The sequence below is a fragment of the Neovison vison genome, chromosome 11 (genome assembly GCF_020171115.1).
Source record: "Neovison vison isolate M4711 chromosome 11, ASM_NN_V1, whole genome shotgun sequence".
In the NCBI taxonomy this organism is placed as follows: domain Eukaryota; kingdom Metazoa; phylum Chordata; class Mammalia; order Carnivora; family Mustelidae; genus Neogale; species Neogale vison.
In genome coordinates this window covers 177124831-177151102 of record NC_058101.1, presented here as the reverse complement: position 1 = coordinate 177151102, position 26272 = coordinate 177124831, and the positions used below count along the sequence as shown (strand labels likewise).

The 26272-nt window shown below is 48.7% G+C and overlaps 1 protein-coding gene across 3 annotated transcripts in view; it reads left to right on the top strand.

The window, feature by feature from the left end:
* The first annotated feature begins 3395 nt into the window (after positions 1-3395).
* The window catches only part of PLEKHA2 (pleckstrin homology domain containing A2), a 59061-nt gene continuing 36184 nt past the window's right edge, over positions 3396-26272 (top strand). The window contains exons 1-3 of one of the 3 annotated variants that reach the window (XM_044225338.1): positions 3396-3513; positions 3881-3975; positions 14738-14901. In XM_044225338.1, the coding sequence (XP_044081273.1) occupies positions 14761-14901 (141 nt within the window). In that variant the 5' untranslated portion in view covers positions 3396-3513; positions 3881-3975; positions 14738-14760. Of the gene's footprint in view, positions 3514-3880; positions 3976-14623; positions 14647-14737; positions 14902-26272 lie in introns of those variants that run through there. The other 2 variants (XM_044225339.1, XM_044225340.1) reach the window with 2 other exon arrangements.

The following is a 26272-nucleotide window of genomic DNA, read 5'->3' as shown; positions in this document are numbered from 1 at the left end:
GCACTGGCTCCCCATCTAAGATTATTAGGCCATCTAGTTACCCAGCCATTAATGTTGAAAATAAATAGAAAGTACACAAATAAATGGCTAGCCTATAGACTACTGTCTAGATTCTTGGGTTCTGGGTAAGAAGTCTCCACCTTCATAGAAAGATTCCTATACCAAAACTAGAATACCCGAATATTCTGGGGAAGTCAGTACTGGAATATTCTGGGGAAAGTCAATCCTGGGTTTTAGAACCAACTCTGCCCTTAATTAGCTGTAAAACCTTGAGCAAAATTGAACCTCATCTTGCAGACACAATGAGGGGACTGAAATACGTGATGTGAAAGGCTCTCCCTGCTTTTAAAAAAAGATTTATTTATTTATTTATTTGAGAGAGAGAGAGAGAGAGAGAGAGAACACTCACAAGGGAGCACAGCAGGAGGGCAGAGGGAGAGAAAGAATCTGAACAAGAGCCCGATGCAGGACTTGATCCCATGACCCTGAGATCATGACCTGACCTGAAATCAACAGCTGGATGCTCAACTGACTGAGTCACCCAGGTGCCCTGAAAGGCCCCTTCTTTTTTTATTTTTTTTATTTTTTTTTAATTTTTTTTAAAGATTTTATTTATTTATTTATTTGAGAGAGAGACAGTGAGAGAGAGCATGAGCGAGGAGAAGGTCAGAGAGCGAAGCAGACTCCCCATGGAGCCGGGAGCCTGATGTGGGACTCGATCCCGGGACTCCAGGATCACGCCCTGAGCTGAAGGCAGTCGTCCAACCAACTGAGCCACCCAGGCGTCCCTGAAAGGCCCCTTCTTGACATTCCTTTCCCCACAGGCAGTTACATTTTCAGACACCAGAGCTATTTATTGCACTGAAAATAATGAATGCATAAAATCAGGTAATGGAAGTATTTTCAAAATGTCCAGATCAAGAGATAGCAAAGGGGCTGCACAGCAGGGTGCAGGCCCAACTGACACCTGCTTTGTGGTATCCCCTACAGGAGGGGATGGGGGGAGTCCACTGAGGAACACCAGAAGTCTGGGGATAGGGGGGTGGAATCAGGGCAGAGATTGTAGTCTAACTGGGTCCAGGTCCTGGGCAGGGGCAAATGGGACTGTAAACGGGGCTCCCAGTGAAATATGAGCATCATCCAAAGTGCACTGATGACCCTCTTCCTAGCCCAATGTGTTCTTGCCCCCCTCCAGAAAAATTGTACCCATTTTCTCAGGCTCATTTCAAAGTCCATTTTCTTTCTGATACAAGCTCCCCTCCACCTCTCCCTCCAGATGTCCTGTTCCTCTAAAACTGACTGTACTTATCCTCTGTGCTATTTTCACAGCATTTCCAAGAGGGATACAAGGCTGCCTCAACCTTCTAGTGACACTTGTATCCTCCTAATGAGACCCAAGGCCTTTGGCTCCTTTCGCTTCCCAGGCATCCAATACAGTAGTGCTCAGGAAATATTTGTGGCTCTGTGAGTGAGTGACTCAGGCGGGCCCCATGGGGAGTAGACTTTTATGGGTTTTAATCTGAACCATACCATGAAATCTGAGACTTTTACCTCATTGCTCACACTGGAAACCGTCAGTTCCAGTCAGATTTGCTTGGAGCCGGGTGGAATTTTGCTCCTTTCACGATGAAACCCATAATCTAATTTTTAAATTAAAACACATTTATGTAACACCTACTTCATGCTCCACAGTAATCTAAACACTACATATGTTAACTCATTTACTTTTCATAACGACCCAGATAGAAACCGAGGCACAAAAATGTTGTCCTTTGTGCAGGGATCAAAGCTAATAATTGGCAGAGCTGGGATTCAAACCCAGTCCATCTGGTTCCAGAGAACACTCTCCTTTAAGACGTTATGTTGCCTGAAACGTATGAGTCGCAAACATCTTCATAAGCAGAAAAAAACCTGAGGTTGATGTATTTATTTCAAAGGAAACTTTTTTTTTCTTGTGTTCCCCTTTCCTTCCTCATTCGAAGCAAATTGTTCTAGAGCAAAGAGCCTTAGTTTCACACCTGAGAGAACTGGTGGCTCAGTTTTGCTTTGGCAATCAAAATGGAAGAGGAAACTTGTGTGGTTTCATCACTGGTGCTTTCGGGGTGTGTGCTGCACGCAGCGTGTCGTCCTGCTGCCCCCCTCGGTGCTCACGGTCCCCTACTCCCCAGCGGTGTTGCCTCAGGTCCTGGAGACTTTTTAGCGTGCCTTTCCCCGACAACAGGGGGATTTGGAACAGCGTTTCCATCACTCTCGCACAGCCGGTCCCTGTCCTAGAGCCCCAAGCATCTTCCTTTGTCCTCCTGTCCCTCAAAGCCTCAAGACATTTGCGTCAGAGTCCCCAGACACAGCCTCTCTCCGTCCTCCATCCCACTGGCGAATCCACTATGCTTCCCTGTTTCGGAGGTTTTGTGGCTGACTTTATGGATATTTAAATTATCTCCGCACGTGGGAGGCCGGCCTCAGAACCTGACAGACCTGCCGTTGACTGACTGAGGGACCCAGGGCAAATTACTTAACGTCTCTGAGTCTCGGTTTCTTCATCGTGAACGGGCTTGATACCCGTTCGGTTGCTGTGTGTATCCAAACGAGATCCTGCAGGGGCTGCCCCGGCACGCAGTAATTCTCTTAGGTCCCCCGTGGCATTATTTACTTCATGTATGCTCGTCTGTTTCCCATTTTTTTCCAGCGCACCCTCTGCCCTGAGCGCAGGAAAGGCGTCTTTGCGTCACACTGAGAAAGTCCCTCTACCCTTCGTTACAAGGTCCGGCGCCCGCGGACTCTTCTGGCACATTGACGACACCCCCTGAGAATCGCTCCTTCTTCAGACCCCAACCCTGAACTTTCACCCCGCGGCCCTAGAAAGGCCAAGGGCTCAGGACCCGTGGGAGGCCCGGCTGAAGTCGCTGGGTGGGGCTCTGGGAGGCAGAAATGGGCGGCAAGAGGGAGCCCGCGCTCCGGCTCGCCTCCCTCGCTCCAGGATGCCCTCAGCCCCGGGCCCCTTTCCGGCCGCGGACACCTGCTGCCCGGGGCCCGGCGTCCGAGGCGGGCCTCCTCCGCGCGGCCGTCTCGGCGGCCCCGGTCCCACCTGCGCGGCCGCCGACGCCGGCGAGGGGGGTCCCGGCCCGCGCCTGGCCCGCCGCCAGCGGGGCAGCCTCCCGGGCGCCCCGCCCCCGCCTCCTCCGCGCAGCCCGCGGCGCCCGGCCGCGCCCCCTCCCACCCCGCGGCGCCCCGGCACCCCTCTCCTCCCCCGGCGGGCTCGGCGGAGCATTGTACTCACATCCGGGGCTGGGTTTTGCTTTAATGCGAAACGTAATTAACCCGGAAAAAAGAGCGGAGAGACAGGAGAGAAGGAGGGGTGGGGGTGCGGGGAGGAGAGCGAGAGGAGGGAGAGGCACCGAGAGTTTGGCGGCGAGATAAAGAAATCCCCCGAGAGCGGCGGCCCGGCCGGTCGGAGACGCGCGTCCCACCCCGATGTAACCCACCCTGCCCGAGCCCCGGCCGCCGCACGGCGGGGTAAGTGGGGCGCCCTCGCGGGTCGGGGCGCAGCGAGGCGCGGAGGGGCGCGCGGGGGCCGGCGAGGCTGGGGAGCAGGCGGAGCAGGGGGAGCAGGGGGAGCAGGGGAGCCCGGGCGGGGGCGCCGAGGGCGCGCAGGCGGGGCCGGGTGCGCCTGCCCTGGCGGCGGACGGCGAAGGGAAAGGTCGCCGCAGCCCCTGGGCGCCTCCCGTAGCCCCCGGGAAATCCCGGAGGGCAGCCCCTCCTCCAATCTTCTGGAGCGTCCGGGGTGGCCAAGGTCGCCACCGCCAGGGGTCGGGCTGCGGGGGTGGGGCCGCGGGAGCGGGGGGCGGGTGTTCTGCTGAGCTGCATTTTCTCACGTTTGCAGCGGCGAAACTTCGCTGCGGGTTCTGGCGCTGGAGCACCGGCCTCGCGACGACTGCCCGGGCTGCGGGTAGGGGAGGAGAGCGGAGAGCGTCCCAGGCAAGTCCCTCGGGCTCGGATTGGGACATGGAGCCTCGTTTTCCTCTTCCCCTATTACCTTACTACGTGACAGGCCTACAGGGCTCCCCTAGGCAGATCCCTTCTTTTCCCCTGGGTGCAGCCCGGGCCCTTGGGGCTTCTGGAACTCCGGGCGCGGGGTGGGGCGGGGGGTGGTCACTTGTAGGAAAACTGTCCTAAAACGCAGGTTCGGTGCCAGATTGGGAAAGCACCCTTGAGAGAGCTGTCTCTCGCTCTCACCAACTTCTTCCTCACCTTACACGCTTCCCTTTTCTGCTCTAGTTCTGAAGACTGTTACTACATCAAACTAACAAAAAAGCAAAAAATAAATAGATTAAAAAAAAAGGGGGGAGGAAAAGGGGCAGAAGAGGCCGTGCAGGAAGGAGAAGTGTACAGGCACCTCCAGAGAGGAGGCGCGGCGTGGCCACCTCCACTGGGGCCTCACACATCTCCTCCCCCGAGGCCAACCCTCCCCCCTACCCAGCCTTTCGCCTTAGGTTTCCTTCCTTCTTCGTGAGTTTGGGTTTTAGCTGAATCTTCCCCTTCTAACTCCTTCTCCCGCTCCTCCTCTTTTCTTTCTTTAGGACTTCAAATGGGGTTTTCCAGAGGAGCGTGAGAAGCAGAAAAGAGGGAGGGGAAAAGCGTTCTACCAGGATGCCAGCTGTGGCTCTCAGCCCGCTGAGCGGTGGTTGCACTTGGGCTGAAGTTCCAAAATTGTACTCATGTTCTTAATATATCTAAGTCAGTGCCCTTTCTCTTCCTTTCTGGAGCTCCATCATTTTTCTTTGTTTGGTGGCAAAGCCTTCAGAAACGGTGAAACCAAAGGTCTGGAAAGAATAGGAGGGTTTGTTTTCTGTTCCACGGTTGCATTCGGTTGACATGTCATGGATAACAAGGATGTGAAAGGCAGTGACAAAGTAAGGCCAGCCTCTTTCTTCAGGGAGCTTACATCCGATGGCAGACACAGGCTGTCCACGAGTGCCTCGAACACAAAGTGGATTGCTAAAATACAGATCCGGCATGCTTTAAGAAACCAGGAGAGGCTTTTTGGAAAGCACCATCATTTCAGCTATTTCTCTTTTCCTTGTGTGCCGCTTGAGAGTAATGACTTTTGGCATAGCAAAAGTCTAGCTTGTAGTCTAGACTGTATGGCCACTGTGATGTAGGACATCGCCTAGGTGTTAGGCAGGTATTTGTTGAATGGGAGAATGAATGAATGAATGGCTGCAGGTACACGGATTGTTGGCATCAGTCTGGATGGAAGGGCAAGGAGCAGTGTGGCAGTACTCCAAGCATATAGAAATTCGGCTCACTGAGCTGGTGCATGGGGGTTTCCTCTGGATGTTGCTTTTAGACCTTGTCTCCCTTTTGTAAGCCCCACTTTTTACACAGTGTCTATGGCACCCCTGGTGGTATTTCAGCTAGTTCATGATGGGCGCCTTGCTCACCTTACAGATGAGGGAGATCACCTGGGTATTGATTTGCAAACCACCTGCTCCTGGGTAGAGTTTGCAAGCTCTTCTTTTCCCTTCTTGGTGCTTTCTTTTCTCTTCTGTAAAAGGAAGTAGGGCCTGCGTGTCCCATCTTGTCTTCCTAGTGAGCTGAACTGCATTGAGCTCTGTATTTTACTAAGGTTACAATAAATCCTGAAGACATGCAGGCTTTGGTTGGTGCCTACCTATGGAGAAATTCTGCAGAAGTGGGAAGGGAGAAGCATTGGCTCTGTCAGTCAAATCCTCCTGAACAACCAGCTCTCTTGCTTGCTTGCTGGGTGTTTCCTGAAAGTGCTGGAGTGCTATGAAGACCCAGATAGCAGGACCACGGTCTTCATGGTGTGCATCTAGCTGGTACTTCATTGATTTCCTGTGTTCTTCATGAGGCAGGTGGACCCAGGCTTGGAAAAGGGGGTCTGCATGCTGGCACATTGGACTGCCCCGCCTTTTCTTTCTACCCTGAGCAGTTTGAGTTGCCTTGCTTTCGGTTTTCCATCTGTCTTAGTGAGCTGGATAGGACTCCTGCAATCTAATCTGTTAGGCTTTGGAAAGGAAGGAAGCAGAGCAAATATTATAGTGTGACAGCCTATGGGGAGAGAAGAATCCTAGCCCTGCCCAGTATAAGCCCATCACAGAGACAGGGAATTGGACAGGGTGGGGAGATAGGGCAGCTGAGAGGTGGGAGGGATGGGGTCCCTTCCTTCCTGTACTTAGGAGGCCTGTGGTTGGTGCAGTGGGACTATAACTGGAAGACTCTGTTGACCTTTGTTCCGAATCTTGGGTTGCTCTGCCCTCGCATCCCCTGACCCCTGCTTTTAAGCCCATCCAACCTTTTGGCTTTATAATTGATCTCCTTTCTGCAGAGGATTGAAAGCTGAATTGGGCACTTTCACGGTAGAGGTCATGGAGCTGCTGAGGTGGGAGCTCCATAGGCTTTCAGCCTGGCCCCTGTGGGGTGCCTTTCTGTCCACAGAGGCTGGCAGCTGAGATAAAGAGGGTGGGACCCTAGGTCCGCTTGTCCTTTACACTCTTGAGAAACACCGTAGTTAAAGGGCAAAGGCTAGGATTCGCTGTGCCATCAGCTAGGATTTACACTGGGCCAGCCACTTGCAAGGGCCAGCCCTTCCGCGTTGGGATGCTTCCGTGGGCGAGCAGGAGGCGGTGCAGAGTTCCTTCCCTGGAACCTGATCTGCTGCCTGGCTTCTGCTTACCTTCAGGATAGCCTGGCCAGCATGGACTCTGGGAGCGCTCGGATTGCTTTTTTTTCCAACCTCCTGGAGAATTTCAGAGATGTAAAGTATGATGGTTCCCAGAGTAGAGGGAAGAGTAAGGGAAGTTTATACCTTTCCCTGTGAGGGATCCCAGTGTTGCAGCCTTTTCTTTTGACATGTGCTTATTGAAATTTGAGGGGTAGAGACAGCCGTGCGGCTGCCTGCCCTTCTAAGAAGCTGCTTTGCGGTCGTGTTAATGATAATCACGTACTCCTGGTGAGGCGCTTCACACACATGCACACACACACGTGTCACAACATTTCCCCAGTGCTTCCTCTTCACCAGATCTCCTGTTAAGCACTTTTCACACATTATTTCATTTAATCTTCGCAGCCACCTTGGAAGTAGGTAAAGTGACTCCCTCCACTGTGCAAATCCCAGGAGAGCTCAGTGGCGTCTGACTCGAAAGCTCATGCTCTGTGACTTCAGTCCACCACACGGACAGGTCACCGAAATCAGCACGCCCTTTCCATGGTCCTCTTCTTGCAAGAGTTTCGACCAAGGCAGTCATGCTGGTCGCTGTCACCTGCACCTCCTCCTTGCCACACCCAGCCCCTCCCCCCACCCCTCCTCCTGAGACAGCCACACTTAAGCCACTTAACAGTTTCCCCCAGTACTTTGCAAAAGGCTGGTAGATAGGAGAAGCCATGATGTTATCTTTGCAGTTTTCTGCTGCCCATGTTTCAGCGGGTCAAGTTTTAAATGAAGATCATTGCTGTGGGTTCCTGTTAGGAAGCCCTGCAGGGAAACGGAATTCATTGGGTTTCCCAACTTGGGGACTGCCATAATTCTGAAAGTTGGAGATCTCAGTGTTATAGGCTAATTTATAAACCAGGTGAGGCTGCTCGTCTATGCTTGTGATCTCTGGTGGAGCCTTGAGCCAGGGGAAGGCCTTTGTCTCCTACTGGCTCCAACTGCCACTTTTTCTGGGACCATAGATGAACCCGCTGTTAAGAGAGGTCATGACTGTTTAAAATGTTTTTGTTGCTTTTAGTGTCTTTATTGCAGTGGATCAATGTTCAGTTTCTCCAGCCTTTTCCCTGAAATCTGTCCTCTTAAAAATTCCCTCTCGAGTGTCTTTTGCCTTCCCTTCCAAGTTTTAGGGTCCAGTGGGGTTTGGGCTGTCTGTGTCATGGGGGCACCTTTTCTTAACCTCCCCACTGCTGTAAATGTTTGCATTCTTCCCTCTGCACTTCCGCTGGCAACAAGCTCTCTCACATTATTCTCCTGCCTTAAGACTCTTTGGCATTTGTTCTTATGACACTTTCAAAATGCAGTGATAGTGTAACAGTGGGAGATAGACTCTCCCACACTTTCTAAGTTATAATCTTTGGTCCATTCCCAAGGATGTGTTTTGAAATAGCTATGCCTGTGTCTTGTGGTTTTTTCCTGGGCCTTTGGCGTGGTTGAAACTCCACACTACACACTTACGTATGTTGCAGGTTTAAACATGGGTGAAGTGTGCTCACATGGCGGGTGCATAGTCTAGCAATAGCAGAGTGGCTGCATTTCACCTCCACACCCCGGTTCCTGTCTGCTGTATTACAGTCCTCTGAGACCTCTGATGTCATTTCCCGATAAACTGTCTCCTGTCGAAGTTTAGCAATTTCCTGCGGGTATCCCTCTCACTCACCAAGGACGCTGTTGTCTCCAGCCTCCACCCCAGCGAGGTAACAAGACAGGAGATGGGTTCCTGCACATCCTGTCACGTGCCAAGAAACATCTTCCTGACTTTTTCTGGAGCAAAATCCCTGAAATTCCCTGTCCTGCCAAGGCAAAGTAACATGAAAGAAAAATCTCCAAATGTTAAAAATGGATTAATTCTTTTTTCATACTTGAGCCATCAGAGGTTCCAGTAGATGGTTTCATAATGGGGCCAGTACCACTTTAGGCTTTATCTCTGTGTTATCACTTTCCTTTTTATTTACCTCAGAAGTGTCAGAACGGTCAAGCAGATGAACCTCCCTTATATCACTCAATTTTTTCCTGTATCTCCAAACTATACTACTAGTACCTGGCAGGCTCAGTTAGTGGGGTGTGCGACTTTTCATATTAGGGTTGTGAGTTTGACCCCCACAATGGGTGTAGAGATGACTTAAAAATAAAATCTTCAAAAAAAAAGAGACATTAACGATGTAATAACTCTAAAACTTTTCTTTAAAAAAAAATCTATTATTCCACTATTCAGCCATTTATTTAAAAAAAAAAAAATGCCAGCCCAGTCTCCAAAATTTCAGGAAGGAAAATTCCACTGGGTGTCTTGGTCCGCGTCCCTGCCTCATTTCCCCAGAGTACTGGGCATGGTGTGGCTTAGGTGCTATAGCAGTAGAGGAATATAATGATCGACGTGGGTGTGAATATTGACCAAGCCTCCAGGACAGGGGCTCCTCTTACGAAGACTAGAGAGTAAGGAACCAAACCTGCAGCGGAAAGAATGAGCTTGTCTTAAGAGGATGTTGCAACAAGAAATAAGAAACACAAACCCCACTAGATTGGAGAGTGCCAAAGCCCTCTGGGTAGGTACCTGGCTCTTGGGCAATACTGAAGGGTGGGATAATACTTTATTAGGTTTAAGACTTTGGGGCGCCTGGCTGGCTTGGTCAGTGGAGCAAGTCTTGGTGTTGGGGTCGTGAGTTCAAGCCCTATGTCAGACATAGAGCTTACTTTAAAAAAAAAAAAAAAAAAAAAGACTTTGAAACACCAAGAAGTCCCAAGAGAGCTATAATTGAGGCAAGGTTTTGCTTGTTTGTGGACTCTGGAGACTTGACAAATTTATTCTCAGCTTCAGAATTTATACACTGGGGCAGGGTGTGTGTGCAGTTAAATATCTCTCCCACCTGCTGAATAAAGGAACACACATTCCTTGTAGAACATTCAGAAAATTTGGAAAATATACAGAAACAAGTAATATTTAACCCGTAAACCGTAGTCAATATTTTGGTGTCTGTGTGTCAGTCTTTTACTATCCAAATATATTTGGAAATACAAAAATAATATTTAGGGGTTTGAGATCATATTGTAAGTCATATTTAAAAAAAAAACTTATGATATAGTGAGTTTCTTAATTCATTTAAAATTCTTTGAAAACATAATTTTTAAATGATCGTGTAACATTTCCTTATGTAAATGTCTTATAATTTATTTAATTATCCTCTAATCATTGGGACATTCAGGTCATTTCCACCTTGTTGTTACTATGAATTCTACTGCAGATGCCTTTTTAAAAATTTTAATCTTTATTTGCATCTTAGTTTATTTATTTGGATGGAATCCTAGAAGTAGAATTAGTGGGTCAGAGGGTATGAACATTTTTAGCTCTCTTGTTACCTTTTGCCAAATTTCTTTCCACAAAGTTTCATGTTCCTGTCCCAGGTGTGTAAGACTCCTAACACATCTTTCCAATAAGTGACATTTGTTTCAAGCAGCGATCTTCTCTTTATATTCTTGAGTGCCTCTATCTCCCATTGGTGCATATTTCCTCTGGGTCTTGGTCCCAGCTCTCTCTTTTATATAATTAGCCTGATGAAAATGTCAATTGCCTCAGCTCCTACAGGAGAGTTTTATTATTTTTTTCCTTGACTTAAATCTTCTCCAATGAGGGAAGCTAAGACATTGAAATGGGCAGTCAGGGAGACATTTTGGACAGATACATCCCAGTGCCCTTCACCTCATTCTCAGGTGGGAAACCCTTGACTCTTCCCACAAGCTTCATCTGGTTAACTGGCAAATGTTGGCTGGGAATCTTGGTTTAACTGACATTTAATCCATTTTCTGCGGCTGATCAGTGGGTAACCCAATGCAAACTCACTTTGTACTCTGTCTCCCTTCTACCATAAGTTAAATATTTAACATATTTTCAAGTGCAATACATACTTAGGAACTATACATTGAAGAAATCTGAATCATATAGAACTTTTCTCTTTTCTATTTTACTCTTCATTAAAATACATTCTTCAATTATTTAGATTATGTGAGGCCATGTTTTGGTTTAGTTTGGTGTGTGTGTGTGTGTGTGTGTGAGAGAGAGAGAGAGAGAGAGAGAATATGCATTACTGTATGTGCACATAATTTGATTTGCATTTTACAACGTCCAGGAAGGAAGACGAAGCAGGAAGCAAATGTGAAAAAATGTTCAGCCTCACTAGGCATCATTGTATGTTTAAAACTAGCAACAGCTGAAAATGAGAACATTCAATGTATACAAGATTATAGAGATTGTAACAATATATTTCTGACTGTGATGTAAACAGATAATAGTTTTAGCAAGCAGTTTTTAAATAGTTTTTAAGAATTGTAAAAGATCATTACCTATGATCTAGTCATATTATTGCTTGGAATTTGTGTATGCTGTTTCCATGTGAAAGAGGAAATAAAGCATGAAAATAAGAATTTACATAACATTATTTATCATAGTGAAAAGTTGAATATAATCTGTCTAATCATAGAGAAATTGTTAAGTAAATTATAGTAAATGCAGTTCAGTAATGTTATGCAACCATTAAAAGCAATGATTATAAAGACTATGTAGCAACATGGAACATGTTTATGATATAATTTAAAAATTTAAAAAGGCCAATTATGTGGAGAGGGGCATGAAAAAGCATGCAAAAGTGAAAACGACTGGCTAGAGTGAATTAAAAAAAAAATTCCAGCATTGTTATACCGTGATTTCTGCACACAAAAATGGAAAATTCTAAGGAGGTTTGGCAAACTTTGGAAAGAGGGTACTGAGTGGGGTAGAACAGGGTCCTTTTCTGCATAAATCTTCTGTGCTCTTTGTCACCAGTGTGTTGTGAAGACTCCACAGTTACTTGCTAGGAGGTTTCATTACGCTCTTAGGGCAGAGGTGTTCGCCTGGGATAGGGGCATCTGATGCTGCATCCCAGTGAGAACACTTGCTTGTTGTCCCAGGAGATGAGGAGAGAGTCATTGTCAGGGATGGCGCTTAGGACACGGGTTGGGGACAAGTCCTGGGATAGAGCACCCTATGTCACCCTCCACTCAGTAGTTTTAAACTGTGAAACTTGGATTAAAATGAAATTTAATATAACAAGTGGTTTTAAAGAGTCAGAAAACAGGCTAAAACTATATAATTGGAGGGACGTAGAAAGAATGGTACAGAGCTTTGCGTGGTTCTTAGTAGGGGTGTTGGGGTGACAGTGTGTGTGCTTGCATCAAGGTGTTTCTCTTCCCTTATGACTCAGTTACTGGCACTTCCCTTTCTTTCCTCACTGCCCAGTTGTTGGGGTTGGGCATGGGGTGGCAGAAATCACTAGATTAGGGGGGCCTTTCCAGGAAAAAGTTGAGGAACCAGAGGGACTTGAAGGATGGTGGTGGCAGGCTGAAGAGCAGAGATGGGGGCTTGGGGGATTGGGAGAAGCAGGCTCCCTGTACCAAAGCTAAGCCTGTGTTCTGACAAGGGATGAAAAGTGGGGTCAGGATGAACTACAGAGGATTGGGGGTTAGGACGTCAGGTTTGTGTTTCATGCGCCATCTTTTGAGTATACTGCTTCTGTGTGGGCTGGCTAGGCATAACAGCGTTTCCCTATGATGCTTGGTTCTCCTGTGGCCCATCCTTCTCCCCTGCCTCCCACATTCTCGTTGAGCTCCGTGACTCAGCTGCTTCCCAGGACATCCGAGCAGCTTTTTTTTCTTCCCCCTGGGGCTAGAACCACAGTCAGGAGAAGTAACCAGAATTCTTTTTGTTCTCCTTCCTTTTGACACAAGAAGATTCTCCCCCACCCGGGATCCGTGGAGATGGGAGGCACCCTCCACGAAAGTAGACTGGGGGATTGTAGACAGTGCCTTCTCTAGCCTGTGACCTGACAAAAAGGCTGTCACTGATTAGTCCTGTAGGCTGAAAAGGGAACATTTGCAAGCCAGCAGTAAGCCGGATGCCATGCTTACCAGCTGGGTCTAGAAACAGTCGGCTTGGTCACTGCAGTTTAGATGTTTAGATGTCCCCAGAGTGGCTGCGGTCCTAAAACTTCTGGAAATTCTGTCTCTGTGGCTGGGCTGGCATCAAGGGAATTTGTTTGGTTTTCTCGGGGGGTGGGGGAGCTCCCTCATCTCAGAAGGGCACTTATGCATGGGGCCGTGCATGGGATGCATGGGTCATCCCAGCCTTTCTGCATGGGACTCCGATTTCCCCCTGAATCTCTGAGTGGGGAAGCTGCATCCTTTCTCAGGAGTGTGCTCCTTCCCAGCCAGCGCCAGTCTTCCCTGCCTTCTTCTCTTTGACCCGGTGTCTGCTAGAAGACTTTTCTCACCATTTACTTCTTTCCTTCCTTTTAACTGTGCTGTTTCACCTTTGTCCCGCATTTGTATGCTTTTGTCCCCCATCATTACGCAGCAAGTAGCTGTGGGCCCCCGGCCCATGTTCCTTCTGACTGTCCTCTGTCCCCATCAGGAATCTGGCCTGATCTTAACCTGCAATCAAGGATTCATTGTTCACTGGTATCTGTGTGTTTGTGTGTGCGCGCAGACGCACGCACGCACAGTGGCAGGCACTTTTTTCCTTGGGGCAGCCTCTCCACACTGCCAGGCCCCCACAGAGCTGGGAGAGAACAGACCATGCCACTAGTCGCCACACTTTGGGAATGTGGGACTGGCCTGCCCTGGGCCTGGACGGCTCTGGGTGGGGCATCTTGGTATCTTACTTGCTGACCCAGCATTGTGGTACAGGCATGGCCTCAAGCCAGCCGGCTCCCCACTTTACTTAGGGCTTTGGTGGGCTTGGGTCATAGTGAGTTTTGCCTGTTGAAGCCGAGCAGGGCCCAGTGGTGGTGGTGTTAGTCCTTGAAAGTCGGAATGTCATGCAGTGTTTTCTGACCCTTGTGGGCCCGTGTTTCACCTGTTCTCTGTGTTGCTTATTGGAAAGTGCTCATCCCCCTTGAGGAGAATAGAGCCCCTGCCCTTTGGCTCTTCAGAGAGTCAGAAGGAAATCACGAGGAGAAAGGAGGCAGGCTTGAAGGTGAAGCTTGTCTCTCATCACCAGAGATCCTTTGGAGTCAGTGGAAGTGTTCACCGGTTGGGGCCTTACTCTGAGCCCTCATCCTTCCAGTCATAAATGGCTTTCAGGTAACAGCAAAGTAAAGTAAGTGAAACTAGGGCTGAGGGATGTGGCCCTCAGATTTAATTCCTTCATGAAGCTGGAGGTTTGCTCCTGGTGACTGAATTTCTGGCAAAGTTTTATGTGAGAATTTGGGTTGGGGCTTAAATTTTCTCTGAGTTTCTTTATGTATAAAATTGGGTTATGGGGGTGCCTGGGTGGCTTAGTGAGGTAAAGCCTCTGCCTTTGGCTCAGGTCATGATCTCAAGGTCCTGGGATCGAGCCCCACATCGGGTTCTCTGCTCAGCAGGGAGCCTGCTTCCTCCTCTCTCTCTGCCTGCCTCTCTGCCTACTTGTGATCTCTGTCTGTCAAATAAATAAAATCTTTAAAAAATTGGGTTATGGCTTACTTTACAAGGCTTTTGTGAAGGCCAATAATAATACCTCATGTGTATGAAATGCTTAATGTGTGCCAGGCACTTAATTCTCACCAAAATCTTAGGAGGTGTAAGTACCACAATTATCCCCATTTTACAGGTGCAGAAACTGAGGTGCGGAGAGATTAAATAGCTTGCAGTCACACACTTCCTAAGGGGCTAAAGCTGGAATTAGAACCGAGGCCCCTGATCTAGGCTTACTTCCTCTTCATAGTAAAGTTGCCCGAGGCTCTCGTCAGCACACAGTGGAGCTCAGGAAACAGCCGAGTCCCTGCTCACGCATTTCACTGGCTACATGTGGAACAGAACTGACGGAGATTTCCGGGGTCTGGCTGGGGTGGAACATTTAGTGCTCTAGGGAAGGAGGGAGGATGAGAGAGCTAGTCTAGCTTCTCACAGTGGTGAGTCAAGCCAGAGGGAAGTTCCTTCAGGTCCTGAGTCCGGGTGCGCTTCACCCCGCTTATCCTTACCTCCCTTCCTCCTGCCACGCAGGGTGATGTGAGCAGAGCCCAGGAATGCCTTATGTGGATCGACAGAACCGAATCTGTGGGTTTCTGGACATCGAGGAGCATGAGAACAGTGGCAAGTTTCTGCGGAGGTACTTTATTCTGGACACCCAGGCCAACTACCTTCTCTGGTACATGGACAACCCCCAGGTGAGAGGCTGCATGGGAAGGCAGTGGGTGGGGGGAAGCCACCTCAGCTCCTGTGGATGGCATCAAACTGATAGTGAGGAGGGGAAAAAACAGAAAACACATACACGCACACAGGGAACCATCCCAGATACTAGCTTGAGGAAAAAGAAGCTCATCTCTCCTAACCCTGGGGATCCAGGATCTTTTCTTGCACTCAGGAACTTGCAGCAGGCCAGGGGAGGCGGGCCTGGCTGGTTCCAAGCTCCAAGGCAAGGCCTGCTTGCTTTCACCAGCCTTGTTATGACTGTGGCCTTGTGGCCACTCCAGTTCTTCCAGTCTGGGGCCCCTCCCTGGCAGAGAATGTGGCCTGGTTCCCTGAGCTGGACAGATGTTGGACTGCTTTGGTCTCCTGCACCAGGGAGTCCTAGAATCCTGGGTTGGTGGTGACCTTGGTGGTCACCTAGTTTTGCTTCTTCGTGTTACAGGTGAGAAGCTGAGTCTCAGACACTAGAATTGACTTCATCAAGGACACGGCCAGAATTAGGTGACTTGCCTAGCATTTTGTGGCAGCGAGGCACAAAGACAGGGGCCCCCCACTTTCTGTTACAGGAGTCTGGGGACCCCTGGAGTTGTCACTGGTATGGGAGAAAGTCTCAAGTCTTTTTTTTCTGCTGGCTCTTTCCTTCCCACTGCCTTGGAGCAGTTTGGTGGACTGAGGCCCCAAAGACTGGCATGGCTCCCGAATGGTCAAGTTCATGGGTCACAGCCATGTTGCGGCCGGGAGGGTCATGGGGCTCAGATCTGGCTCTGGTTGAGAGGCTTGGGAGGAGGAAAGTCTGAGTGTCAGGGGATGGATTTGTGCTTTAAGATGTGCACAAAGATTACTGTGAGCCTCTACGTCATTATCTGGGAACTAACCTCTAGAGGCCTTTGGCATTTTGTTCTCTGGATTTGATGGCTGAGAGAAAAGAGTATAGCCATAGAAAACATACTGGGGTTAGCTGCCACTAGTCACCTTCTCCAGGAAAGACTTCACCCTAAATAAGACTGTGCCCCATGTGTCACCCCACATCTCTGATAATCTGTCTGTTGATTCCATTCATCTGAAGGGCTGGGTTTGCAGGATGAAGCCTACATATGGACACTTAGATCCTTGATTTCGTCTGGAATGCTTGCCTCTGATAATATTTTGGTTTTGGGTTTGCCTTCTGGCCCTACTCTATCATTTTCCCCTGCCTTTGCTCTGTACAGGTGCCCACAGCTAGGTCAGCAGATCCGCTGTGAAAGGAAGTGGCACTGTTGGAGGAGCTTGGGATCAAGTTTTTGTTGCTGTAGACTTGGCTTCTGGCACGTCAGGGGTGAGCCCCGAGTGACTCACAGTCTCTGGGTCTAATCACTCCTTCCCTTTCCCTTTTTCTTCCTTTGTGTACCTTCTCCCACTCCTGTCCATTCAGCTAGGGTAATTCAAAAGTAGTATTCCTTGACTTACTTGCTTACTGCCTTGTTCCTGCTAGGACTGTTCTTAATCCAAGTGCACGTGCTTAGGGAATCCCGACTAACTGTTGCCAGCCATCGCCCCTGAGAGCTGTCCCTCCTTCATATCCTGGACCTCAGGCCTAGATCTTGCTACTAGTGACAGATCACCCAGGGCCATATTGTCACCATCTCAGATTTCAAAAGCTGGCAGTGGTCGGGATTTCCCTTGCTCTGTCCTGCCCACTGATTTGACTGTTCTTTGGTTCTAGAACCTGCGCTGACCTTGAATGCTCCGCTATGGGCTGCCTGCCTCCCTGGGATCTCTGGGGTCGGCCTCTGCAGCAGGTCCTACCCTACCTAGGGAGCCTCCTCCACTTCCCTGCTGACTCAGCTCTCCGGATGCTCTTGGAGCTCAAGCCTTCTTTGGGTTTGAGTTACCAAAGAGAACTTGTGGCCACTGCTGGAGAGTCTTTACATTTTCCCTGGAAGCAGAGATTTCAGCTGGCTTGGCCAGAAAAAGCAGAGTCTTGCTGCAGCAGAGCAGTAGATCCGAACATTTCAGTTCTCCCATCGTAGGCTTAGCTCTGTTGGGTTGGGGGCCCAATAGCCATCCTAGATGTGAGAGTGGCTATTTTTTTAAGTTGTGAAATAGTATTCATGAACGTTTATGACTATGTGGCAAGCACTGTTCAAAAGACTTCAGTGGGGTTTCATTTCATTCTGACAAGGCTAATTGGTAGGTATTGTTGTCCTCATTCTAAAGGTGAGGTGGGTGAGGCAGAGAGGGGAAGAACTTGCCCACAGTTACACAATGAGAAAGCAAAGCGGCAGAGCTGGGATCCTGACACTGACCATCTCTAACTCTACTTCCCTGCCTTTATTGCTGCTAATGAGACCATCATCTTCATGTTGCTTAGGAGGCAGGAAAGCTTCTGCAGGGAGGAGTCTCTGATTAAGAAAGAGGAGCTGGACCCGAGCCGAAGGCAGCGGCCCAACCCACTGAGCCACCCAGGCGTCCTGGGATGGAGTCCCGCGTCGGGCTCTCTGCTCGGCGGGGAGCCTGCTTCCCTCTCTCTCTCTCTCTCTCTCTGCCTGCCTCTCTGTCTACTGGTGATCTCTGTCTGTCAAATAAACAAATAAAATCTTTAAAAAAAAAAAAAAAAAAGAAAGAGGAGCTGGAGGATGCTCAGAGCTGAGAGGACTGGAGGGTGGGGAGCTCCTCTGGCTTGGGTTTTGATCCATAGTGCCCAGCACTTGGTCAGTGTGTGCTCACTGGATGAATGAACACACCCAAGGGGGCCAAGTCGGGAGGCTGTCAGAAGGGAGGCCCTTGTAAAATGCAGAGAGCCCAATGCTGCTCTCTGGGGATCCGACCTCTCCCCTGGGCCTCCATCAAGCAGAACTGCAGAGGCGGGTGAAGCAGAGTGCCGAGAGTCAGGAGCACATGGATTGGGTTTGAACCCCAAAAGCAAACTGAGGGGGTTGGTCTGTTCTGGAGGAGAGAGACATGGCACTGCGTTTGGTCACTGCCCGTCTTAATTTTTATAGGGAAAAGGAGATGCCCGATACAGTATCTTCGTTAATAGCAGGGGATTCTCTCAACCCACATCTCCGATCTTGGCCTGTCAGAGCTACTTGGTAGTTGGTGTTTATGGAGCCTGGTTTTACTCCCACTCCCACTGCTACGACGTACTGTTACCTGCTGGTTATGTTTACTGAGTGCGGAGGGCTTTACGTATAGCATCTCATGACGTCCTTCCTGTGATCCTGGGACTCAGGGGCTATTATCCCTCTGGAAGTACTCTGCAAGGTGCCGGAAGTTTGGCACCTTTGTTCAAGGTCACTCAGGAGCTAAGTATAGACTGGAGTTGGGGCCAGGTCGGTGAGACTCTGGTGTCTGCGCTCTTGCCCTGTGTTCGCCTCCTCCTGACGTCTGGGCTCAGCCCTGTGCATGATCCCCGGGACCCTGTGGGAGGTGGATTCAGTAAGTCTTTGCCACCAGAGATTCAGGCTTAGTTGGAGAGATGAAAACAACACTCATAACTGTGGTGCTAAAAATCTCGGTGCACCTTTCTTGTTAGAAAGCCTGTTGTTGAGTTCAGTGGCCCAGTTGCCAGCCGTTTGGTTGAAGGAGAAGGGGCTGCCATTTTCCTCTGTAGCTGCCCATCTAAAAAGTTGCAGGGCCTCAAGCTGGGGCCTCAGATGGGAAGTCCTTAGGTCTGGGAGATAAGAAATAAAGAATCTGCCACGAAGTTATTTTGTATGTTAGGGAAGTTATTTATCCTCTCCAGGCTATAGGTACTCTAGATGATTTTTAACATGGCTTTCAGCCCTTTAATTCCTGAAACATTCCTTAACGCATATTTGTTGAATGCATAAATATATCCTGTGAATGTATTTCATTCCTCCAACAGTGAGTGGACCAAATCTTTGCCTTCATGGAGCTTACGCTGTAGGTGAGAAGATGGATGATGAAAAAAAATGTGGCAGGGAGAGTGGGGGCCCCCGTTCTTGGAGGGGGTGGTGCTGGATCCAGATATGGAAGGATGGGTGAGACAAAGCATTACCACCAGTGATTTCCATTTGTAGGACATTTTATAGGGTTAGATGTGTTTTCACTTACAGTACCTCCTTTGATCATTATGCCCCCTGTCCCAGGCAGAGCGGCATGGGAAGAGGAGGGTATTTCTGTGTGAGGGCAGTGGTGGTCATTTGGGAGCAGAGGCAGCACCAAGGAGGAAGGTGAGCTTGCCTGGTCAGAGGGGATCTAAGGTCAGGTTCTCCAGAAGAAGATCCCAAGACCAGGAATCAGGCGCCGAGATGAGGATTTGTGCCAAGTTCTTTCTTTTTCTTTCTTTTCCCCAAGATTTTATTTATTTATTTGAGAAAGTGCACGCGAGTGGAGGGAGGGGCATCTTGATGTGGGGCTCCAGCCCAGGACCCCGAGATCATGACCTGACTGACCGCAGTCAGATGCTTAACTGACTGAGCCACCTAGGCGCCCCTGTGCCAAGTTTTTCTTAAGGAAATGTTCTGGAAATGGTCAAGAGAGCTGGGAAGCAGGACAGGGAAGCAGAGGAAGCTGGACAATGGTCTGAGCTCAAACAGACGTTCGCAAACAGTAGGCCTCAGCCCGATGCTGCAGTGGGGCTCGAAGTAAGTTAGGCCTCCAGAGTTGTGTACCCCACTGGACAGTCCCTGGTTTCAGCTCTATAAATGAGGGCAAAACAGCTCCGGAAGCCGGAGGGCTGCCCTCTGCTCACGGGACATACAACAGGTGCACATTCCAGGGTCAGCCTGCATGGACCAGGTACGGCCCTAGATGTCGCACAGAATTTATAGAGTTGATGCAGTGAAGTATGAAATCCAGGTTTTTGATAGAGGCAGTGGTGACACCAGACCGATGTGGGATGAAACCCATCAGCTGGAAAGGACCCTTATAAACGGAAAGTTTTGACATTCTTGCTAATGGCCCCTGATACAGCTAATGCACTTAAAAATCAATAGGCTGACAATTTCAGCACACAGAGTCCTTGAACAGAAGCAAACATGGGCTGGATGTCCCTGGAAACATTACTGTGATATTATGGCTCCAGTACCTATATTTTAATTTAGTGTTGGTCCCTATCATGAGAGAGGAGATAAAATACCTTAATTAGGCTGCTGTGCTTTATGATCGTGGCCTGCAGAGTGACTAACCATGTTCGAGTTGCACAGCGATGTTTACGCTCCACCCTCGTGAGGCCCATTTGGCTAAGCAACTGCACGACTAAATTATATAGCCCTGAACGAAGGCGGAACAGAAGTCTGAACGTACTGCTGCACGAGGTGGCTGTTCTTGTCAAATTTACTCTGTAAAGTGAGTTTTCTCTCTATAGCCAAAAAGTACTCAGGCATTTTTACTTTCCAAAAGCCATGATGAGAATTACGGATCATTGTAACATTCAGGTAGATGGTATCTCTCCTGCTAACTCTGGGACCACGGTGAGAGCCCTTTGTTTTTTTTTGTTTTTTAATCTGAAAGCAGTTGTTTCATTGAAAAGAGCAAGGAACTTGAGCTGTGTTCACAAAAAGATGGATATCTGCGGGGTGCCTGGGTGGCTCAGTGGGTGAAAGCCTCTGCCTTGGGCCCAGGTCATGATCCCAGGGTCCTGGGATCAAGCCCCATGTCAGGCTCCCTGCCGAGCAGAGAGCCTGCTTCCCTTCCTCTCTCTCTGTGTGTGCTTCTCTGCCTACTTGTGATCTCTGTCCATCAAATAGATGAATAAAATCTTTAGAAAAAAAAAAAGATGGATATCTGGATATTTTAGTAGGAAGAATACAAAGCGTGGTAGCAATACCTAAAACATATAAATAAACGGATACAAGTTTTGTCGTAAAGGCTAGATGAAAATTGGTATTTTTTTTAAAAAATCGTGGGGTTTTTTTCAGAAGTTTCCTTGAATAAAATTTGGCTGAATCCATCAATATTTAAAAGATTTTTGCAGGGGTGCCTGAGTGGCTCCGTGGGTTAAGCCTCTGCCTTTGGCTCAGGTCATGATCTCCAAGTCCTGGGATCGAGCCCCACATCAGGCTCTCTGCTCAGCAGGGAGCCTGCTTGCCCCCCCAACCCCAGCCGCCGCCCCTGCCTGCCTCTCTGCCTACTTGTGATCTCTATCTGTCAAATAAAGAAAATCTTAAAAAAAAAAAAAAAAAGATTTTTGCCTCATTGGCTTCACCTGGCCAAAATGCCAAGGACCATTAAGATAACTTAAAAAAAAAAATAGCTAATACACGCACATGGTACAAACTTCAAAATGTAGGATCGCAGATCTACTGACAGGTTCCTATCTCCCAGTCCTGTCCGCCAGCCACATAGTCACCTAGTCAGAGGCAGCCTAGTCAGAGGCAGCTGCCATTACTACTTTGTGTGTCTGTCCAGAGTTGTTCTCTGCATATAGCTTCATGACAATGTTTAGATCTTGAGCAATTGTTTGAGCAAGGTGTTTTTAATCATGGATTTTGTGTTATTGGTATATTAACTTTCCATGTAGTCAAATGATTTCAAGGGCCAAGTAGACTCTCTGGCAGACTTTTGTCCATACTCTCTGTTAGAGGCAGGAGGCAGAATTCCTTTGGAAAAATTTCTAAAAGATTTCAAGCGACAGGTCTGTACTTTTACCACAATGTAAATTCTGCTAAGGGAAATTTTTTTTTTTTAAAGAATTAAAATTATGTAGAGATTTGTTGAGAATTGACATAAAATACTACAGTAATTTTGTGTGTTTATTTTTTATTTTTTAAAGATTTTATTTATTTATTTGACAAGATCACAAGTAGGCAGAGAGGCAGGCAGAGAGAGAGGAGGGAGCAGGCTCCCTGCTGAGCAGAGAGCCCATGTGCGGCTGGATCCCAGGACCTGAGATCATGACCTGAGCTGAAGGCAGAGGCTTTAACCCACTGAGCCACCCAGGTGCCCTTTGTGTGTTTTTAAAAATAATCCTTGTCTTCTTTATCATTAAGATGGTACTTTGTCGGGCGCCTGGGTGGCTCAGTGGGTTGAGCCGCTGCCTTCAGCTCAGGTCATGATCTCAGGGTCCTGGGATCGAGTCCCACTTCGGGCTCTCTGCTCAGCGGGGAGCCTGCTTCCCTCTATCTCTCTCTCTCTGCCTGCCTCTCCATCTGCTTGTAATCTCTCTCTGTCAAATAAATAAATAAAATCTTTAAAAAAAAAAAAAAAGATGGTACTTTGTCTAAATTAAAAGGAAGTGAAAACCAACAGGCACTTTGGGACAATTGTGTTCATAACGCTGCTCCTCGGTGTTAAAGTCTAACCAACAAAAGGAGAGGGAAGCTGTGGAATTTAGCCAAGGTTTTACCAATGTGGAACTGTGGTGAAACTGTTCTAAGTTTTCTTAAAATTTGCCTTTGGTTTTATTGTTATTAATGTTCGGCTTTGAGATGTCAACCTTTGGTGTTTGATATATTTATTGTATATTTTTTTATGTATTTATGTAACTATTTATATACAAAAGAATGCCATTTTATTATTCAAATGATGTCTCCAAGGCAGAGCAGGCAACCGTACATTTAGGAGGGGGCTGCATATTCGATTTTTGCTCTCAAGCCCATTTTCTTAGTTTGTATCCCTTGTATGCAGGACAACTGGATGTGTACTTTAATTAGGGAAACGCCCAATTTTTTGAGCCTTGTGTTCTCATCTGTAAAACAAGGGTAATGATATTAATTATCTCTATCTCTGACATAGTTGCTGTGAAGATTAAATAAAGCAATGTATGTGAAAATGCTTACATAAACTCTGGAATATTACTGAGATGTCATTTGCTGACAGCGAGGATTTGTCTTGGGTGTCCTGGAATGTCAGTGGCAGTGGTGCACAGGGAATAGAGAGGAAGGGACAGATCTAGAGGCCACGTGAAGGAAAAAAATGTCAGGCTCGGTGACTGACGGGAGGGTGGAGGAGAGCAATCAGAGGGTTAGTGCCAGGCTGACCAGAAGAGAAGCCAGAGCCGCTGGCAGGCACAGGGCAGTGGCGAATGGAGCCGATTCCAGGACGGAGGGGCCATGACCCCGAGTTTGATGCAGGTGTGGAGGAGGCTGCCTTGAGCACATGGGTGAAGGTCTTGGCTTACTGAGTTTGAAGTTTCAGAACCATTTCAGGGGCCGGTAGTTGGAGTCTTGGACCCCAAACATGTCCTGGGGATTATCTAGAGCCCTGACCTACCTTGGATCGTGTCTTTAGGTCACTATCACTAGGACTGGGGGAGGGACGGGTAAGTCAAGAGACTTACCCGTCATGCAATCCATCCTGGCTGAAGCTGGTGCGGATGCGTGTCAACAGTCAGCAGAGAGGCGGCTTCCAGGTGATAGAATGCAAGCCCTGCACGAACACAGTGGCTCATGATGCAGAGTTGACTTTTCTGGAAGGCAAGTGTTGCATGTGTATTTTGACCTAGAGAATGAGGAGAGTAGCCTTGGGCATTTCATCCTTCCTCAAGTTAGTATCAGGAAGTGGAGCTACAGAATGGAGGGGAGGAAATATGTTTGATACCAGAGCAACAGGTCAGGCCACTGTCTGGGTCCCCTAATGCCTGGGAATAATAGCTTGGTTACTTTCCTTCTGTTACTCTCCCATTCTGGGGCAAGGGCTGTGGAGTGTGGGGCAGAGGGAATTATGCTCTCCCCTCCGTTCCTATCACACAACTCTTCCTAGGTGAGTCTTTCTTTTCTGAGAGTCTGTGTCTGGCCTCGGTTTCTGGTGGTTTGAGTTGTGGTTTCAGCCTGTGGGCAGCCATGTTGGCTCATGGCCTCTCTGTGGGATTTCCATAAACAGTCCCTTCCTCCTTCTCCCACTCGTAGACCAGCAAGCTGGTTTTGACTGCCTGATGTGTTCTGCTAGGCACCCCGGGGGGATATGAAAGAAGGTAAGAAAGCATCAGCATCTTTCCTTTCCCCCTTCCACTCCAAATCTCTGGTCTTTCGGAGTTTGGCACCCAAGAGCCAGTTTGGCCAGTGCCTGCCCTTCCCAGCTTGGGCAACTGTGGAGGGCCTCCTCCGGTGTAACCCTGCCAGTCCTGCTCTTGTATTTACCTTTCTTTCTTTTTTTTTTTTTTTAAGTTTTTTTTTTTTTTAAAGATTTTATTTATTTGTCAGAGAGAGGGAGAGAGAGCGAGCACAGGCAGACAGAGAGGCAGGCAGAGGCAGAGGGAGAAGCAGGCTCCCCGCCGAGCAAGGAGCCCCATGTGGGACTCGATCCCAGGACACTGGGATCATGACCTGAGCCGAAGGCAGCTGCTTAACCAACTGAGCCACCCAGGCGTCCCTTGTATTTACCTTTCATTGATAATCAACTCTTAGGTAATGAGCAGGTCCTTGTACATTTGAAGGATTGTCTCCCGGGGGTGGCATGGTGTAGAGGGAAAGCGTGTGAGATTGGAGAGTCAGGAAGGGGTTGGGTTTGAATACTGGCCTGACTGCTCACTGCCTGTGTGACTTTGGGCAAGCTGCTTCACCTGCTCAGTTGTTAACTTTCTTCATCTGTAAAATGGGATTGTTAGGATTAAGTGACAATGTGCAGGAGTACCTAGCAGCCTGGCCTGGTGCAAAATTGACTCTAAATAGACATTAGTTTACTTTTTCCTTCCTCAAACTGTGCTTTGCTGAAGTGCTGGATTTGATGGTGGGAGTTACAAGCTCGGTCTTTATTCAGCTCCTTGAGGAAGTCATTTCCCCACCTTGAGTCTTAGAGGACTCCTGGGGCAAATGATAAGGGACCACCAGAACCCTTTAGTGTTGTTACTCTGTGAATTTATGACTCTGTAGTTAGTCATTTCTGTGCTCCTCATTACTCTCATTAGAAGATGGGAAAGGGAGTAGGAGACATTCCTAGGGTAAAATTTTCTATTTCGACAAGAGATAATGTGGCTTCTGGAAAAAGGCTTACTACGGGAGGTCTGTCACATTTCTGTGTGGGCCTCTTGGCTCTTCCTTGGTGCTGGAAAAGCATAAACTCTACGCTTGCCCCTCATGGGGAGCGGGAGCTTCTTAGAGGCCCTTGGTGCAGAAGAACACATGAGGGAAAAGCAAGGTGTTGGCAGTGTCTTCATAAAAGAATGGGAACCTGCCCTGTGCCCTGCATTGTTTCAGAAAACTGAGAATGCTCCTGAGTTTACAGACGTCCTCACGTCCAAAGGCTGCGGGCCACGCATGGCACTGGAATCCTCTTTCCCTCTGCTTGCCCGCCGGCCTGCCCATCCCTTCCTCCCTGTTTACTGTTGCTGCAGCAGCCAAGGTCACCCTGTGGGCTGCCGCTGGGCGTGGCTTTCTCACCAGCTGGCATCTCTGTGCAGAGTCAGCAGGACCAGCCCAAGCGTGCAGCGGGGGGTCCTCAAAATGGGCAGCTCCCTGGAATCACTGGGACGCTTGAAAAACGTGCAGGTGCCTGGGCCCTGTCCCGGATCAGTTAGAGCCCCGGGAGTGAGGCATGGGTACGAGTTTGTGTGAAAACGGGTGGTTCCCATAAGCAGCCTTCCTGCCGGCCAGCCTTGCCTTCCCTCCGCCTCTGCTCAGATGTTCTCATGTCGGAGGCGTCCCAGGCCTCTCCCCAAGCCCTTGACTCTCTCGTCTTGCTGGGGCTCGGTCCTTTTATGCCCCTCCACCCGATTCCTGTCCCTCAGGAACCCTGCCTGAGGTCGTGGTAACTGTAAACTCAAGTGACAGCCCAGTTCAAAACATGAACAAATCTTTCCAAAGAAAGGTGGTTTGCCAGGGGTGGATGGGAGGTCTTCGGTACGGAGTGTAGCAGGATTTTGGGGGACTGGTCTGGGAACTTAACCGCTGTGCAAATAGCGTTTTTGCTTAAAAATTGCCTGGGGTGGCTTGGTTGGTTAAACATCTGACTCCTGATTTCTGCTTCAGTCATGATCTCAGGGTCCTGGGGTGGATCCCTGCTTTGGGCTCTGTGCTCAGAGGGGAGTCTGCTTGGGATTCTCTCTCCTTCTCCCTCTGTCGCCCCACCCCGACTCATGCACAGAGGCGCGCTCTCTCTCTCTCTCAAAATAAATAGATCTTTAAAAGATAACAAATAAATAAAAATTGAGGAGCCTGCTATAGAGAGGAATAAGATTCTACTCATGTCCTCAATGTGCTTAAAATCTGGCAAGAAGAGACTTAATCTCACAGAAAGGGATACGCTGATCTAGAACCAAGGGCTAGATTTTGTCATGTAGAGCAGTTCTCAGACTTGGGCTTGTGTAGGGATCCCTTGGGAACATTTGAAAAATGTGCATGTTCTGACCATGTTCCATTTGACTATGATTCAGTGTTTTTCGGGTGAGGTCTGAGCCTGGGCCTTTTGCAAACATGCTCCCCGGGAGAGTGTGGTGTGCACCACAGCTGGAGCGGGATGGGTGTGCAA